Source organism: Tympanuchus pallidicinctus, unplaced genomic scaffold (assembly GCF_026119805.1).
Source record: "Tympanuchus pallidicinctus isolate F22 unplaced genomic scaffold, pur_lepc_1.0 scaffold21, whole genome shotgun sequence".
Lineage (NCBI taxonomy): Eukaryota > Metazoa > Chordata > Aves > Galliformes > Phasianidae > Tympanuchus > Tympanuchus pallidicinctus.
The window spans coordinates 4,751,835-4,768,115 of NW_026294733.1; the positions used below are offsets into that span (position 1 = coordinate 4,751,835).

The following is a 16,281-nucleotide window of genomic DNA, read 5'->3' on the forward strand; positions in this document are numbered from 1 at the left end:
AGGTATATTTGATATAGCACCAGAGCTCTGGACATTGCCCCTTCCAACCATCCCAGCACCTCAATCTGCAGGGAGTGCAATACCTTCTTCCGTGGCCTCAGCTTGTCCCGCCACTCCTTCATGTGCAGGTTGTGATTCTCATCCAGGGACTTAAGTTTCTGCGTTTCGTGTTCAATCAAAAGGTGACACTTTTCATTCTAAACACAGACCACAAAGCAAAACACTCATTAAGGAAGTGGGACTGTAAATCCTGCAGTCCAGGAAGACTTGCAGCAGCCAGAAGCATTCGGAGCTCTGAGCTCCAAGGCATGCTTACACAGTACCATAAAAACTTCTAAAGGTCAAGCTGGAGAACACCAGTTCTAGCTCACTGCAGCCACTTTTACAGTGGCCAGGGCTTTTCTGCACATCAGAGGGCACAGGTACCTGCAGCTGCTGGAGCTCGTTCGTGTTGCTTTCACACTGGGCCAGCATGTCCTTCATCTGTGTCTCATGCTTTTGCTGCTGGTGCAGCCGCTCTGCCCTTTGCCTCTTCTCTTCCTGCTGAGAAAACTGGAAGAGAAAAAAGCAGGAGCCTCTGTGTGAGCATCGCTGCTCAGATCACTGCAGTAGGTTAGAATCTGGGGAATGGTTTCTTCTTTCCAATCTGAATTCCCCAGTGGAGCTCTACAGCCCTAAGCCAACCCTCAATCCTAGCGTTTTGTGCATGGCCTGACCTGTTTTATCTTCTCCCGCTGTTCAGCTGCACTGCCACTGGAGTGGATGTGAAGGCTCTTCTTGTACATGGCCATGCGCGTCTTCCCTTCACTCCGCTGGATTTTGGGGAGCCGAGCTTTCTCCTGCTGCTGCCGAATTTTCAGCTGCTCTATCATACGTTGGTTGTAGCGCTGCATTTGCTCCCTTTCCTGCAATGTACGAGACAAGTTAACAGGAGGAGACACGTGTCAGATGTGCCAACCTTGCGCACTGCTGTGAGAATCCAACTCACATACAGGATAACATTTCCAGAAAAAATAAAGCCATAAAACCCGTCAAAATTCACAGCTGCCTCTTGTACATTACATGCAAGCAGCACAGAATATAGATGCCAAGCAATTCATACAATCACCAAGGTTGCCAAAGACCTACAAGATTATCCAGTCCAACCATCTGCTTATCACCAACACTTCTCACTAAACTAGGTTCCTCAACACAACGTCTGAACATCCCCTGAACACCTCCAGGGTTGGTGACTCCACCAGCTCCCTGGGCAGCCCAATCCAGCACCTGACCATTCTTTCAGTCATCTGACCTGAGTGTTACTCTGATCCCCTTGGACTAATAATGACTAAGACCTACAACTCCTAGCTCACATTCCACTCTCATTTAAATCCTGGATGGGAAGCGCCCCTTTCACAGACACCCAAGCAGCACGCAGGACCATTACAAGGAGGAGCTAACTGTTCACCTTCTCATGCTTCCTGAGCAACTCATGCCTCTGGAGGAAATACTGGTCCTTTAGCTGCTGCTTGATAAGCTGGTGTTTCTCCTGCTGCTGACGCTCCTCAAGGTCCCAGATGCATGCCTCTCGGTCTGAGGAAAAGAAGAGAGTCAGGAGAAAACCCACCCTGGACCCTCAGCTTGGTCACACACAGCATCCTGAGCTACAGGTGGCAGCAGCATAGCAGATGTGCGTGTGACCACTCACCACCTGTTTTCCAAGCAGAAGTGGTTGCAAGCCATATTAGAGAATCATTTCTTGTAATTATGAAGCCTAATTGGTTCGTATTTGTAAAGTGCTTTGAAGATTAAAGCGCTATTTATTATTATTGCTAAACATTTAGACAGGATCTGGCAGGGCTGTTTTTTCTAAATCCTACCCTGCCAGCTTGCAACTCTGCCACAGCAGCTGTTGCGTGGGACGAGCCAGCAGTGGATGAGGCCATCGTTACAGCGTTTGCTTTCTTCCTTCTCCTCACCACCCACCTCTCATGAGCTGCTGCTTTTTGTTCAGGCAGTCGCGTTCTTTGTCACAGATCTCTTTTTTGTTCTGGGCAGTTATGTTCTTCATGGCTAGCTCCAGATCTTCCTTCTGCTTGGCCAAAAAATCCTGTTCCTGGAAGGAAACAGCAATAACAGCATGAGCCCTCCTCCTACTGCAATGTGAAAAGCATCTGGTGGTATTTTACAAGCTGCCAATCCCTCAGAGAAGAAGGATGCTTCTATCTTTGAGTAGTGGCAGTCTTCTCTCAAACCTTACCATGGCTTGTTTTCTTTGGGCAAAGTCATCCATCTTCAACTTCATGTTCTCTTTGCGCTGTTGCCGTGGCAGCTTTTCAACCTCATTCTTGACCTTTGGAGAGGGAAAGGAGATTTATCAGCAGGTAATTTAGGCCAAGAAAACACCAGGGAATGTTGCTAAACATCTGGACCTCAAGAAACACCCTAATATACCAAAGAAAACTGAAAAGCTTCCTGCTAAAACACCAACAACTGGTTCCCCCTTGAGCTCTGCTACGGAGAACTGTTTATGCTTTGCTGGAAGGAACAGATGCAGGAAGCCAGCTTTCCTCCATCTGACCCCAAACTTACCTCCTTTTTCTTCTGCTTCAGCTGCTCCATGAACTTCACATGGTCCCGCTCCTGCTCTAAGCGGATGCGCTTGGCCTCCTCCCGGCGGCGCAGCGAGTGATCTTGTTCCATCTTCTCAATCTGCTGCTTCTGCTGCCGCTCGAGGTTCTCCAGTTCAGTGTCATAGAACTTCTTCTTAGCCTGTACAGGAAGGGAACACAAGTCAGCCTCAGTCTCCACCGAACTTTGTCTTCTGACATAGGCGTCCTAATACAAATTGAGCCTCTTTACTGAATACAGAGGAAAGAAACTCCCACAGAACGATGCATGAAGTGCACAGGGCAGACCCAGCTCTAGCGTGAACCATTTTTTAATCTGTTCTAGAACTGATGCATTTCAACACTATCTACTTGCTTAAATCCTGATCCGCAGCATCCCACTGGGACCCACAGCCCTGAGCAAATATTAACAGGCAGCAGAGTTCAAACATAACATTTCTTTCTCCACAGACAAGGATTTTCATGTTTGAGGGCACCGTGCTCCAACAGAGCCTTTGTGTCTGATCTCCCTGCAAGCAGCTGGAATGGAGCACACCAGTATCAGTGGGGTTGTGCTGCAAACTGCCACAGGGAAATGGTACAAGAAGCACATGTGGGGCTTTTGCACATTGCAGTGTGTGGTGAATAACCTCAGAAATGAGAAGTGATTTGCTAAGATGGGAATTCACAGATGTGGCACGTCAAGACTTTAACAGTCTAACAGCACACAAATGATTGATGCCTCCCAGCCTGCTGTGGGAGGATGGGGCTACCAGATGTGCAAGCTAGGTGAATTAATAAAGGGGTATTTAAAAGATAGTTCATGAAAGCTCTACAGAGACTGGACTACAAAATCATTCTACTTCAGTGTAAGCTGCCCACGAAGGGACTAAGTAAGCCAGCACAGTTTATGTTTATTCAATTTATACCCAAAGACTTGCCAGTTTTCCTGCTCTCGAACCCTGACCACACTGCTTTCTTATTTGAAGAGCTTTTGTTGTTGTTGTTAAATACAATAGCACTACAAATCTTCTCTCACAGTAGCAATAAACAGACATGCAAGAAAAGACCACTAAAGAGGGAAACTCCTGAACAACCCTTCCCCTGCCACGCTCTGCAATGGCAGTCAGCATTCCCAAAGCACGTATCACCCACAAAAGGCTCCATCCTCCACAAATACATCCCGTCCCTGAGGGGCTTCTCAGCTGCTCTGCCACAACCCAGACAGCACTGCCCTGTGACAGAGTTTGCCAGGAAGAAAAGTCAAAGCAGCTGACAGCCAGCAGCTCCCCCTGCCCACTTACTGTCATCTCTTGCTCGAAGCGCCGGAGCATCTGCTCCAGCTGCAGCTGGTGCTTGGTGTTGAGCTGGGCCTGGTTTCGGTGCTCCTCCTTCTGAAGCAGGCGAAGCTCCCTCAGCTCCTGGCGCCTGAAGAAGGTTAAAAGAGAGAGGGAGAGAGAAACACTGTCAGATGAGTTCAAGAGCTGCGTGCCTGAGTGGAGATGGCAGAATCAATAACCAGAGCACTGCAGGAGTGAATGAAAACTGCACGGGCATCCCTTAGCTGCTGACTGCTGTAAGCACAGGCAGGAGGTAAATGCCAGCGGAGCGGTATGCATTGGGCTCTGTGACACCAGATCACTTCAAGAAAGCAAGATGCTAATTATGTGAACTGTTGGCAAGCTGTCACTTTTCACAAGGACAAATTGTTAGCACTCAAGCCCTCTCCAATAAGTGTTGACAAAGTTCCTAAGGTGATGCTGCAGGCAACGCCTGCCATCCAGATTATTGCAAGACTATTATCTTGAAAACATGGCTCAGGCCAAGCTGGTGTTGTGCCAGCTTGCTCCCAACACCCTGCATCCATCTGTCCTCACAACTGGGTGGCAGAAAGGGCAGTTTTTCCCAAATTCTGCCCTACCTACCAAGATGTTGCATCACTCCCCTCACTGAGCGGAAGACAGGCTGAGGGAGCTGAGCTTATTCAGCCCAGAAAAGAGGAGGCTCTGGGGAAACCTCACTGCGGCCTTCCAGTACATGAAGGGAGCTTATCAACAAGATGGAGACTGACTTTGTACACAGGCAGATAGTGACAGGACAGCTTCTGCTAGTGGAGAAAATAACGCTGCCCAGCTTGTCGCCCTGCCCTCCCTCTGGCATGGAGGCCAACTTGCCTGAGAAACCTCATTTCTTCATCCTTCTTCTCATCCTCGCTGATGATCTTCGAGGTGGTGACACTCACCTCTACTCCATCCACCACAAACTTGCGGGTGCGTTTCAGAGTCTTGTTGTGCATCCTGGAATCCTGCATTCAGCGGAGGAGGAAACAAAAAGGCCATGAAGCAGCCCTGTGGTTTGCAGCACAGGGTACAGAGCTGGAGATCTCAGAGCAATTTTGATGCCATTGTTGATAAAGAACAAACACAAGAAAGGACAACACAATGAAATGGAAATCATCAGCAGATCTGGAGTCACCACTCAAATCATTCAGTCTTTACTACATGATGGAGTAGTGTGATTTCCACCCTGCAAAACTGCAGTGCCTAGAAATCCACAAGACGTGAAGCTGGCAGTGTTTCCTTGTAAGTCCCCTGGGCTTTCTGACCCGCAGGTGCAAGGCAGCCAAGGCTACAGAGAACTGAGCCAACCCTGCATAACATCTCGGAGTTTGTGTCCCTCTGGCTCTCATTACAGCGCTTTGCTAATCGCAAGCAGCTCCAAGCTCTTTACAGCACCACAAAGCACAGCCCAGGATCGCTTCTACTCATGCTGAGGAAAGTGAAGAACCTGCATTCCTCTGCAAGGTCTGCACCTGCAGCCTGGCTGAAGGGCTGCCACAGGGGAATGGGATTCTCTGGCAATCTCTAGCAAATAAATAAGGGCACGAATGAATCACCGAGTTGTTAAGGTTAGAAAAGAGCACTAATATAACCTAGTTCAATTAACCTATCACCACCATGCCACTAAACCATGTCCCTAAGATTGTGCAGTCCTACAGAGAAAAGGCAATAAGGAAATGGGCCAAGGCAGCCCATAGTCCTCTTGTTCTTACGCTGATGGCCATTACAGAGAACGTAGCACAAGAGCTTTCCATGAGCCTGCAAGAGCCCAAACAAGCACCCAAAGAGCCTGCAGCAACCAGAGAGATGAGGTTTAACCCTGGCAAGCAGCTGGGCACCACAGAGCTGCTTGATCAAACCCCTGCAGTTGAATGGGGGGGGAAGAGAATCAGAAGTAAGAAAACTGTTGAGATAAAGGCAGTTTAATAAGAAAGAAAAATAAAAGAAAACAAAAGAACCTTACAACTAAAGGGAAAAGAAGAAGTGATGCACCAGTGCAATTGCTCACCACCAGCTGAACGATGACCAGAAAGATCCCAAGCAACAGTGGCTTTTATTGCAGGGCTCATCCCTTTGGTCAGCCTAGGTCAGCTGTCCCAGCTGTGTCCCCTCCCAGCTCCTTGTGCATCCCAGCTCCTTGGTGGCAGGCAGTATGAGAAGCCAGAAAGTCCTTGACTCAGTGCAAGCACTGCTCAACATCAGTGTGTTATCAGTACTGTTTTCATCACAAATCTGAAACAACGCACCCTGTGAGCTACTATGAAGAAAATTAACTCTGTCCCAACCAAACCAAGATGAAGAGCAAGAGAAGAGCCAAGGGTACATGGCTTATCCACTGTATAACAATCTAGCAGTACCTTAATGGATAAAACAACACTGAAATTGGTGAAAAAAAGGCTTACATGAGACCATTTTAGGCCACAACAGCTCTAAGTGCCACAAACTGAATTAAAACAGCTGGCTCCTACATTTTCAAGAGGAGAAAGTGCCAATATTGAGCAGGTCTGAGCCACTCACAGTGCCCATCTGGCACCCTGTCCCCCCTGTGCTATGTTCTCCAGAGGATCTCCTCCCACAAACAGTTCTATCTGGGAAAGTTTGCTTTTCTTTTTCAAAACCCTGTCTGCTTCCTGCCTGCAGCCCATTGCTGACCGCTTTCTTCTGCCAGCTGGAGCCTCCCAAACTCACCTATTGATTTCTTATCCTCAGTTTTCCTAAGAGAAGAAAAAGATCTGGGAATTTTTTGGTGAATCTTTGAGTAAATTATAAACAACTGAAAAAGTAGATTGGTAATAAAGGAGCGATCTGAACTTCACAGTTTAACCTGTGATAAAATGCATAGAACAGTTTTCACAGCCAGAACTGTTTAACTCTTGGTTGTCCCTTCTCTGGCTGCTGCTTGCCTGGCCCTCTGCACACAACCCTGCAGCATCAGAAACAACCAAGGGTACAGTGCAAGGTATCTTCTGCAAAGGAAACCCTGGGGGAATGCTCTGTATGAAACAGAGGGAAAAGGCAGTAAGAGAAACCTCCTTCCCCATCTTTTCAGTAAATAAATAAGCACTGCTATTTCCTCAACTGTAAAACAAGAGCCCCTGGAAATCACAAAGCATCCTAACATGGGGAACACCCCAGCAACTGGGAGGAAGAGGAATTCAGTCACAGAGAAACTTGAGAGCAATGAAGTGCACTGCAAATGCTGCTGGTTGAGGAGCTAGCAGCACAGCCCATGCCTCCCCACACCCCAACAGCTCATGGAGCAAAGTAGAGACATCAGGAGACAATCCAGGACTGACCAGCAGCATTACTCCCAGAGAACAGCTCTGCTCGAAAGCCTCGCTTGCAGAGATGTGATATTGTTTGTTCTCAGCACTGTCTCTCACAGTGGTAGATCAAATGTCATCTAACATGCCTGTCTCTTTGATATTTACCCTCCCCTGCTAGGGGACCAACTGAGAAGAGCAATTACACACATGGCATCATGTGTGGATTTGGCTGGCCTCAAGGAGACCACAGGAAAGGCAATAAGAGGGGTGAGCTGCTTTGCAAGATTGTCACACTTCCCTTATTAGCAGACCTACATTGCATGTGCACTCCTGCAGGGCAAACCAGAGGAAAGTTTTGCCAAGCATGGAATTTGGGCACATTTCAGTGCTAGGAAGTTATCCCTCATGGATGCTACTGGATAAAGGTCTTGTGCAACACCTCTCTCTGTACCTCAAGTCACACACATTTCTTCTCCCGAAGCTCAGCAAATATCATTTGAATCATTTTGCTTCTTCATCTAAGACACGCTGACCTGGCTGGCTCTGGCTCACAAGCACTCCCAGCCTCCAGAAAGCCTTTGCAAAAGCCAAAAAGCCTGGGAGGTCTTCGTGCAAATCACTGTTAACATAAACCACGCTAGATGTACTGCAGGTTGGAAAAATCGAGAGTCTTTTCTGGGCTGGTGCCTTTCTCCTGGGGGTAGGTATTCTAGGGAAGAGCAGGGATTGATGGCAATACATAAAGTTTAGGAAATGACATTTTAGGTTTCCCGTTTGAGCTTGATCAGACTGTGCACAACTGCACAAGACAGGCATGGATCCTTCAGATTTGTCCAGGACTTAAAATTAGCCACAGAGCAATGAACTTTCACTAGATTGCAGTGGCCTGGGATCAGGCCTCACAGTGAGATTTTGCCCATTCTGAGGACATGCCTATGTTTATGGCACTAACCCAGCACTACCACAAACGTTCCTGGCCATCTCACCAAACAGCATTCTGCACCTGTGTGGTACTTCAGGTCACGCTGAGGGATAAAAACCAACATTCCTGGACCTCTGCTGTCAGCCAGCCTCTGCACTCTCCCACGTTATCCACTCCCTCTCCAGGCACATGGCAGACTTGGGGCAACTCACTCATTTCTCCTGCAATCACAGAGTCCAATGTATGGAGCGAAAATCTTCCAGAAAAACATTCTGGTTTTCAGGAAGGAGTTTAATGAGATATAGATGCATGCATGCACTCAGTCTCGAAAGGAGAGGATCTGAATTTCAGGGACTTGGATTAAGAAAAACCAGCAGCATTTAGGTGCAAGCAGTTGGGCTTGCTGCCCTTCCTGCTCAACACCCCCTAGCCACTGCTCTCACCTTCAGGGAGATGGAACCAGTCTCTCTGTTGAGTGACAGGTCTGCAGACAGGGAGATGGTGAGGTCCATACTCTCTGAGGCCGACGTGCTGCCGGAATCTGAGTCCCCTTTGGACCGGCTGCCAGGGAACACTGCTGATGAATCCAAGCTTCCGTTGGCAAGTTTGTCCTCCGGGAAGTTTTCCAGGTGGCTGCTCTCTGGTCGGTCCACCATGCTCCTCCGCTCCTTGCTGCCTGGCATGGGCTGCTTATCCCCCTCTGCTGAACTACCCCGCCGTCCAGACAGCGAGATGATGTCTGGTTTGCCTGGGGTGGATTTCCCTTCGTCTGGGCTGGAGCTGGCAAGGGTTTTAGTGGAGCGGCTATTCACCAACTTGTCACTGTCACTGCTTATCCCTTCATCCATGACTTTATCACTCTGTCCATTCACCATTTCCTTGTCAGCTGCTACAGGACCATTAGCTGTCTTGAGTGAGGAAGAGTCTGGAGGTTTGTCCCCATCAAAACTCAGCTGACTCACTTCAGAGGGGTCTCGCTTGTGCTTTCCAGGCAGCTGAAAAGACAACAAACAGAAGATGCTGGGTTTTGCACCACCACTTCAACACATCTGCATGAGTTTTAAGTCCCCATGCTTCAGAATAAAGTCACCCACAACTACAGAAAACTGTGAAGAAATCTTCCCTTTCAGGACATTTTCCCTGGAATACTGATGTCTTTCTCCATAGGAAGAAAGAGAGCTTAGTGGAAGCCCTGGCTCTCCATCCTTCACAGCCCTGCCCACAGCAGCAGCTCTGTGCACTCCCATCTCATGAGCGGGCAGCTGGGCCACCCGCCAGCACCATTGTTTCCCCATGTCCTTGGCAGCCACTGAAAACTGGCCCCTCCCTGGTCACAAAACTGCTTTCCCATCCACCTGCGGGGACCCAGCAGGGCAGCAGCCTGCTCACATTGGGCTTCTAGGAAAAGACCCAAATTAAGCCTTCTGCAGCCAGGCTGGGGGCTTTTCACCCACTGCCGCCCCACTCTGTGCCAAGTGTGGCACAGGGCTGGCAGAGCAGCACTCACCGAGGCTGACTCGGAGGAATCATCATCCTCTGCCTCATCCCGGCTGTCCTCAATCTCCTCCAGTACCTCTGCCTTAGCCTCAGCCACCAGCTCACGCAGGGCCCGGTTGCTGGTCACCTTGCGTACGAAGGGATGCTGAAAAGCCAAGTACAACAACATGTGAGACAGCAAAAACCAGAGCAAGGGTGCTGAGATGACAGTAAGATACACATCTTGCTTTTAAACAACTGCAAAGACCTAAGGGCATGGTTCTTGCCAGCATCACCAGATGAATTTACAGCTTCGTATGAGGGAGGAAATGATGCTGAGGTTAAATCTCAGCTCTGTAAACATGCTCCAAGCACAATCCTCTGCAAAGCTGCTTTCTGTCAACATTCCTCCTAGAAAGCACCAGCTGCATTTAAACAAGGGGATCTCATTGCAAGGAGATGTCCTCCTGCCTGGCGGGTGGGCTGACCCCGGGGTACAAGTCTGAGCCCTTGGGGCACCGCTGGGGCAGAGCAGAGCAGTGGGAAGCCTCTGTGCAAACACAGAGGGGGAAGGTTTAATTGAAATTGGGTTCAGATCACTCAGTAAACAGTGGCATGTTTGTGCAGAGCTTCTGCAAGAGGCCGGGGAGTCCCTGCGGTTTGCAGAGTACATCATGCACTTCCTCCTCTTGACTCAGGTAAACATGCACCCGCCAGGGGCTGCCCCAGTGATAAACAGAGCCACTCCTCTCTCATCTGTCACTGCACCACTCTCAGTGCTTACAGGGCCAGAGCCCTCTGCACACTCTGAGCTGAATGCTTACAGGGTGGGAAGGATGCAGCAAACACTCTCACATCGCACAGCATATGCATTCCATGCAAACAGGCATCTTCCAGGGTTTTGTTATTTTGGTAAGAAACAGGAGAAAAAGAGTTGCATTTAAATTTGGTATAACCAGCTAAAAATTGAGCTGGCTGCCAATTGGTTATTTTTAGGGACTAGGAGCCACTTCTATTCTAGCTGGTATCAATATGAACTCTGCAGTTTGCTTCAATGAGTACAACATGGCTGTTGCTTTTCAGATTATCTTAGTGGCTGAGCAGTACTATGGACTTTCTGAACAAGAGCAGTATTATCTAAAACATATCTAGAGCTCATCATCACTCTTTTTTCCCCCTGAAAAGGAAACACAATGAAGTTCAGACACTCAATGCCCAGCGAAGACCAGGGAGTAGGGCAGTCTCATGCTGGGTAATGCTGGTCCCTACCTCGAGCAGCTGGGCTGCACTGGGTCGGGTCTCAGGGTTCTTGTCCAGCGCTGTCTTCAGGAAGTCTCTGAACTCCAGGGACCTTCAGACAGTCATTGAGAGCAGCTCAGAAGAGGGAAAGACCTCAAATACCACTGGGGACAGCTCTATAGCACAGGTTTTGTCCCTGTTTCCATTTGGCCACCATCTCTGTTTCACTCCCAGAATGGGAAGCCCAGCGCTCAGTTTTCAGATGATAAGAGAATCAGCAACATGGTCAGGTGAGGGTCTAGATTTTCCCTTACCTGTTATGGCAACAGACAGCAGGACAGAGTGCCAGCTGCTGTGCCGACATCCAGGGCAGAGTGATCAGGAAAGGGCATCTACGTGCAGCTTTCCAAAATCCAAGTGCTACTTGGGAACAAAGAGGCCCCAGGACCCACTCCTTCCACCCTTCAGCCCCAGTGGAGATGGACGGCCGCAAAGGACCAGAAACCCCAGAGGAGGGCACCATCAGCCCACAGAGCACACCACCCAGATGAAGGGTGCTGTCTCTGACTCAGATCTGGCTTTCGAGCAGCGCCAAGGGCAGCACCAGCCCACTGGCATACACTACACTAGTGTGGTGACACACTGCCCTAGGGCTCCTGCCTGCTGTCTGTCACAGCCCCAGCAGCTTCCCTCCTACAGCAGCTCCTGGGGTCCTAGCACAAAGCCGGACCCCGATCCCACCCTAGGCTCTCAAATTAAACACCACCAGAGTGATGACTCTTCTCTGTCGAGATGCTACACAAATTAGAAGATGTGTGCTCCAGGCTTTGCTGTCCTGTGTACATCACAAATCCTGAGGTGCCCCCCCTCACCATTTGGAAGGGCAGCTGAGCGTAGGCGGGTCAGACTTGGCAATCTTCAGCAGGACTCGCATGGGGTTGAGCTCATGATGGGGAGGCTCAATCTGGGCCATTTCGATCAGCGTAATTCCCAGGGACCAGATGTCTGCTTTGTAGTCGTACGGAGTGTCCTTCATGGTCTCGCACATCACCACCTCCGGGGCCATCCTGCAAGGGGCACAGCAAGGAGCAGGGATGATGCCACAGCTGCTGCCATGCTCAGGAGCCTCTTAGCAGAGATTAAAAATGCTTAAAATAATCTATAGCACGGCACACACACACACACAAAAATGGCCTTCCTTCCCAGCTCTGGGTTTGGGAGCAGCATCTTGTCTAAGGGTCATGCTCCTCCCTCTTCTGCAGAACAGCTGAGACAGCCCAGGCAACCCACGAAAACCCCCAGGCCATTGACATCTGGCACGGATGCTGCTGCAGACAATAAATTAATACTCGCAGTCTCCATTCCTTCAGCAAGTTGGGTGATTTAGAGGTTGCATTTCTGGAGCGAGGAGTTGCGCTCATGTGCTTGGAGCTGCTTCAAAGCACGCTCTACCACCCAGGCAGAGGGGAGCAGCCAGAGCACACACACGAGCACATGTGTGTACCTCACTCCTCTGAGCCTGCAGCACGACAGCACTGCGAGGCACTGTGACACTGTGCAGTGCTCCGTGCCACTGATGGTCCTCATGGCTCCCTTCAGGAAAGGAGAACCCTTGCACACGCCAGTGATGGCCCAGACTCCTTGTTAAAATCCTTCGTAGGACAATATGGACAAAACATGCAAATACCACCAGCTCCATGTTTCTGAGCAAGTCTCATTTTCAGACGCATGAAGCCATCATGTGCACCTTAAAGACAGGATTTCTACCTCATCAGGTCACTCACCAGTAAGGGGTCCCAATGAAGGAGTCTCGCTTCTGCAAGGTTTTCACATTTTTGGCAGACACACCAAAGTCAGCTGCAAAGAGCAGTAACATTAGATGCTGCAGGAGAACTGAAAGACCCTTCTGAATTAGCACACTTGGCTGAAACACAGACTTAAAAGCAAACACATTTAAAGAAAGAACATGATACAACGTGCTGTTTCCACTACACTGAGCATCAGAAATTAAGTTTGCTTTTGGGTACACAACCACCAGGGACCTCTCCCTCCCATGTCTGACATACACAGAACAAGTCACCCCTGCTGTAACCCAAACCTTACGTATTTAGAGGGAAGTTGAGATCTTTTCCACAAACAAACAAAAGCAGCTCCATGACAAATTTCTCTTAACACTGCTTTTTCATAGCAAAGAGTCTCATTTTACTCCCCAAAAGACAAAGCACTGTTGTATTCTTTGTCTCCTTTACAGTCCTGTACACAACAGCCACTGTATTACACCATTCCATGACTCTGGCCCACAAACAGCTGCTGAAGCCAAGCCAAGCCAACCCAGTCAGACTTGATGGAGGCACTGAATCCACCCCAGGTGCCTTTTCTCTCCAAGATGGCAGTGATGACATTCAGAGGAGCTGCTGTCCATCCACAGTCTGGGCCCAAAACATCCCTAACCGTAGGTCTCAAGGCAGCAGAGCACCTCTCATGCTAGAGCACAGTACATGGTCACGGAAGGTCTCCAGCATCCTGGGCTGCCTACGCATGGGTTCTCATTTAATGGGCCATTCCTGGGTCTCCACTGGTGCCCACAGACACATTCCATGAGCACCCACAGCTGCTGGCACCCTCCTGGCAGGGTCTAGAAGGGATCTGCACCTTTCCAAACAGGATCCAATGAGAAGGCTGCCTTCTCATCCTCCAGCAATTAGTTGGACACCAATTTAACTCAGACCTATAGTGAATTGGCAAAGCCTCTCTTTGGCACAACTCACCCTGTCACCACCAGACCTGCTCTGGAGATAAGATGAATTCCTTCAGCTCCCAGCCCTGCCAACTGGCACCCTTTACAGGATGCTCAGCAGGCCAAAGTGCTTAGAAATCAACTTCAAAACACGATTAAACAAAATTCATGAAAGGAAAATCCATCAGGTCTCTGGCTTGGCATGAGCTGGGGGTCTCACTGCTCCATGCTACTCTCATAGATTAGCGTAGAGCCCCTGCAGTGCTGCACCCTCCACCAAAAGGTGCTGCACTCAGCTGGCCTTGGGGACATTCACTGTAGCCATTTCCTGATGCCAACACATGGGGTACATACAGGCTGAGACCCCCAAGAAGGAAGGCACCCCTTCCTCACCTCCGCTCCCAGCAGCCCATCTGCAGCCACCATGTTTGAGAGCTGACCACAGACACCTGCTCAGGACCAGGCAGCAATGCTTCTCAACCACTTCCTTCCCAATGTAATCTTTAACCCCCCACCAGGTTACAGAAAACACCAGATTTCTATTTGCAGCAGATACTGAGAGAACTCCTCAGCTAAGCACAACACACAGTTTGATGGTGGTTTTGCCCCACTGTGTAACAGAAAGTCTTCCCCCATCTTTTCCTCCCTAACCTCATCGGTCAGCAGAGAAGCAGGGCAACAAAACGTGCACACCACCCCAGTCTTGCTCCCATACATGCAACTGACATAAGAGAGCATCCAGCAATCCCAATCATGTTAGACTGAAACACAGCACCACAGCAGCCTCCGTATGCAGAACTAACAGAAGCAGCACCATGGCAGAGCGAGCACCCACGCAGACTCTGTGCTCACCCAACTTGATGTCCCCATCCTGTGTAAGGAGCACATTGCCAGCCTTCAGGTCCCGGTGGATGATTTTCTTGCTGTGAAGGTAGTGGAGAGCTTCCAGCATCTGGCGGCAAATCACTTGGATCTGGGGTTCAGTCAGGCCCCGGTCCAGCTCTGTGAGGGGAGAAAGGGCTGTTAAACAGGGCAGGGATTCGAGCTGTGTTCTCCCTGAGCCTCAGTAAGGCATAGACAATCCTGTCAGGCCATTTAAAAAGCACTGTCCATGTGTCAAAGCAGCAGGAGACCAATGCAAATTAGCTTATTAGGGTAATTTGTTCTCCAAGCCAGCACTCAGCTTGGAGCTCCTGACCCATGGCTCACTCCCAGGGTGTGCAGCTGAGCTGCCTGGTCTGGGAGCAGTGGACGATGGGGAGGCAGGTGAGGCTGCAGGGGCTGCTGCACAACAAGGTTCCTGCATGATTGGAAAACAGCTCCGTGTCTGTTTGGGAACTGGGTCACTGAAGACAAGCTGAGTTTCACCTGGCATGGGAACACTAGAGGATGATGCTGCAGGGAGCAAAGAGTTGAACTCAGCTGCAGGTGGCAGCAGGGCTAAATGCAAGCACGAACACTTCTTAGTTCTGTGCACAGCCCTGCTGTCAGCCCATCTCCCCAGAAGCTGCCCTCTATCACAGCAATGCAGTATGCCCCTGCCCACAGCATTGAGTAGGGGGACACTGCCACTCCAATGAGGGAATGATGAGCACTGGTCTAAGCTGTTTTTCTTACAGTAGCAGCAGCTCACACCCCAGCATCTGTCCCTGCTTCTGGACAGGGGGACGTGCAACTACTGGCACGATCACCCTACTAAGTTCTTCCTGATTGCCTTCGCCATCTGAGACCACTTTCCAAAGCAGCAGCTCTGCAAATCGTCCGGCCTCCAGATGGTCAGCATCGGCCTGGTCACACTCTCTCTCTTTGCAAGCTCTCTGCGATGCATGTTCCCCCCTCTGCACTACAGCTGGGTGCACAACAGAGCACGCTGAAAACAGAGCAAGCACGAGCCAGCTCCAGTCTGGCTGGGGTGGGGGCTGACGGGTGGACCCCAGCAACTGCCTTAGCCCTCTCCTTGGAGCGTATGGCAAAAGAAAAGCTTTGAACACTGCTGTGGGCAACAGTTTTGTGCAAATTTTGGAACTAAAAAGAAAGCAAAGCTTTTGGAATTGTCTAAGCTTCAAAACGGAATAGTGCAGGTTGGCCTTGTGGAGGGGACTACAGCTCCCTGTGTCCCTACAGCCCTGGGATGGTTTTGAGGTATGCTCGCACACTCCCAGTCCCAGTGGTACTATGCAGAAGGGAGGAATTAAAAACGGGAAGATTCCAGGAATCGCTACAAACTGCAGTTTATTTGGATGCTTGGGCTGTTTTCCAGATGACTGATACCATACGGAGAAGTCAGCGAGGAGACCCTGAGAGATCCACCACTACGAGCCCAGATGAAGCATCTCAGCCCTCTCGGGGAAGCTGTGGGAACCAGCACCCCTGCCCCAAGCAGATAAATATTTAAAGCACTTCAGTCAGACTGCCTTCTCCCACATGTCTTGTGATCTGCTGTTCCCCGCAGCATTTAAATCACAAAAGGACATCAAAAGTAGCTTGGGAAACACCCAGGGGCTGCCACACCTTGTGCTCCAGGTAGGAGAATAGGCAAACTCATGGGAGAGGAGCAACAGCAGGAGAGCAGGGCTCCTGATGGCACCACGCAGTTGGGACCCCCCCAGGGCCAGGCACTCACCCAGCATGGTGGCATCCACCGCCCCGCCTGGGCAAAACTCGATCATGATCTGGGGAAACAAAGAGAGAGGAATTACAGTCAGCTCTGTGT

General features: G+C 49.9%; 1 protein-coding gene across 1 annotated transcript in view; it reads right to left on the bottom strand.

Moving 5' to 3' along the window:
- STK10 (serine/threonine kinase 10) overlaps positions 1–16,281 on the bottom strand; it is a 43,466-nt gene that overhangs the window by 2,705 nt on the left and 24,480 nt on the right. The window contains exons 3-18 of the mRNA XM_052685125.1: positions 16,192–16,240; positions 14,421–14,570; positions 12,616–12,688; positions 11,704–11,898; positions 10,862–10,943; positions 9,624–9,758; positions 8,560–9,111; positions 4,763–4,893; positions 3,893–4,016; positions 2,572–2,751; positions 2,240–2,332; positions 1,966–2,095; positions 1,448–1,572; positions 717–905; positions 427–552; positions 84–197 (exon numbers count right to left, since the gene is read on the bottom strand). Of these exons, the coding sequence (XP_052541085.1) occupies positions 84–197; positions 427–552; positions 717–905; positions 1,448–1,572; positions 1,966–2,095; positions 2,240–2,332; positions 2,572–2,751; positions 3,893–4,016; positions 4,763–4,893; positions 8,560–9,111; positions 9,624–9,758; positions 10,862–10,943; positions 11,704–11,898; positions 12,616–12,688; positions 14,421–14,570; positions 16,192–16,240 (2,448 nt within the window). The remainder of the gene's footprint in view (positions 1–83; positions 198–426; positions 553–716; positions 906–1,447; positions 1,573–1,965; positions 2,096–2,239; positions 2,333–2,571; positions 2,752–3,892; positions 4,017–4,762; positions 4,894–8,559; positions 9,112–9,623; positions 9,759–10,861; positions 10,944–11,703; positions 11,899–12,615; positions 12,689–14,420; positions 14,571–16,191; positions 16,241–16,281) is intronic.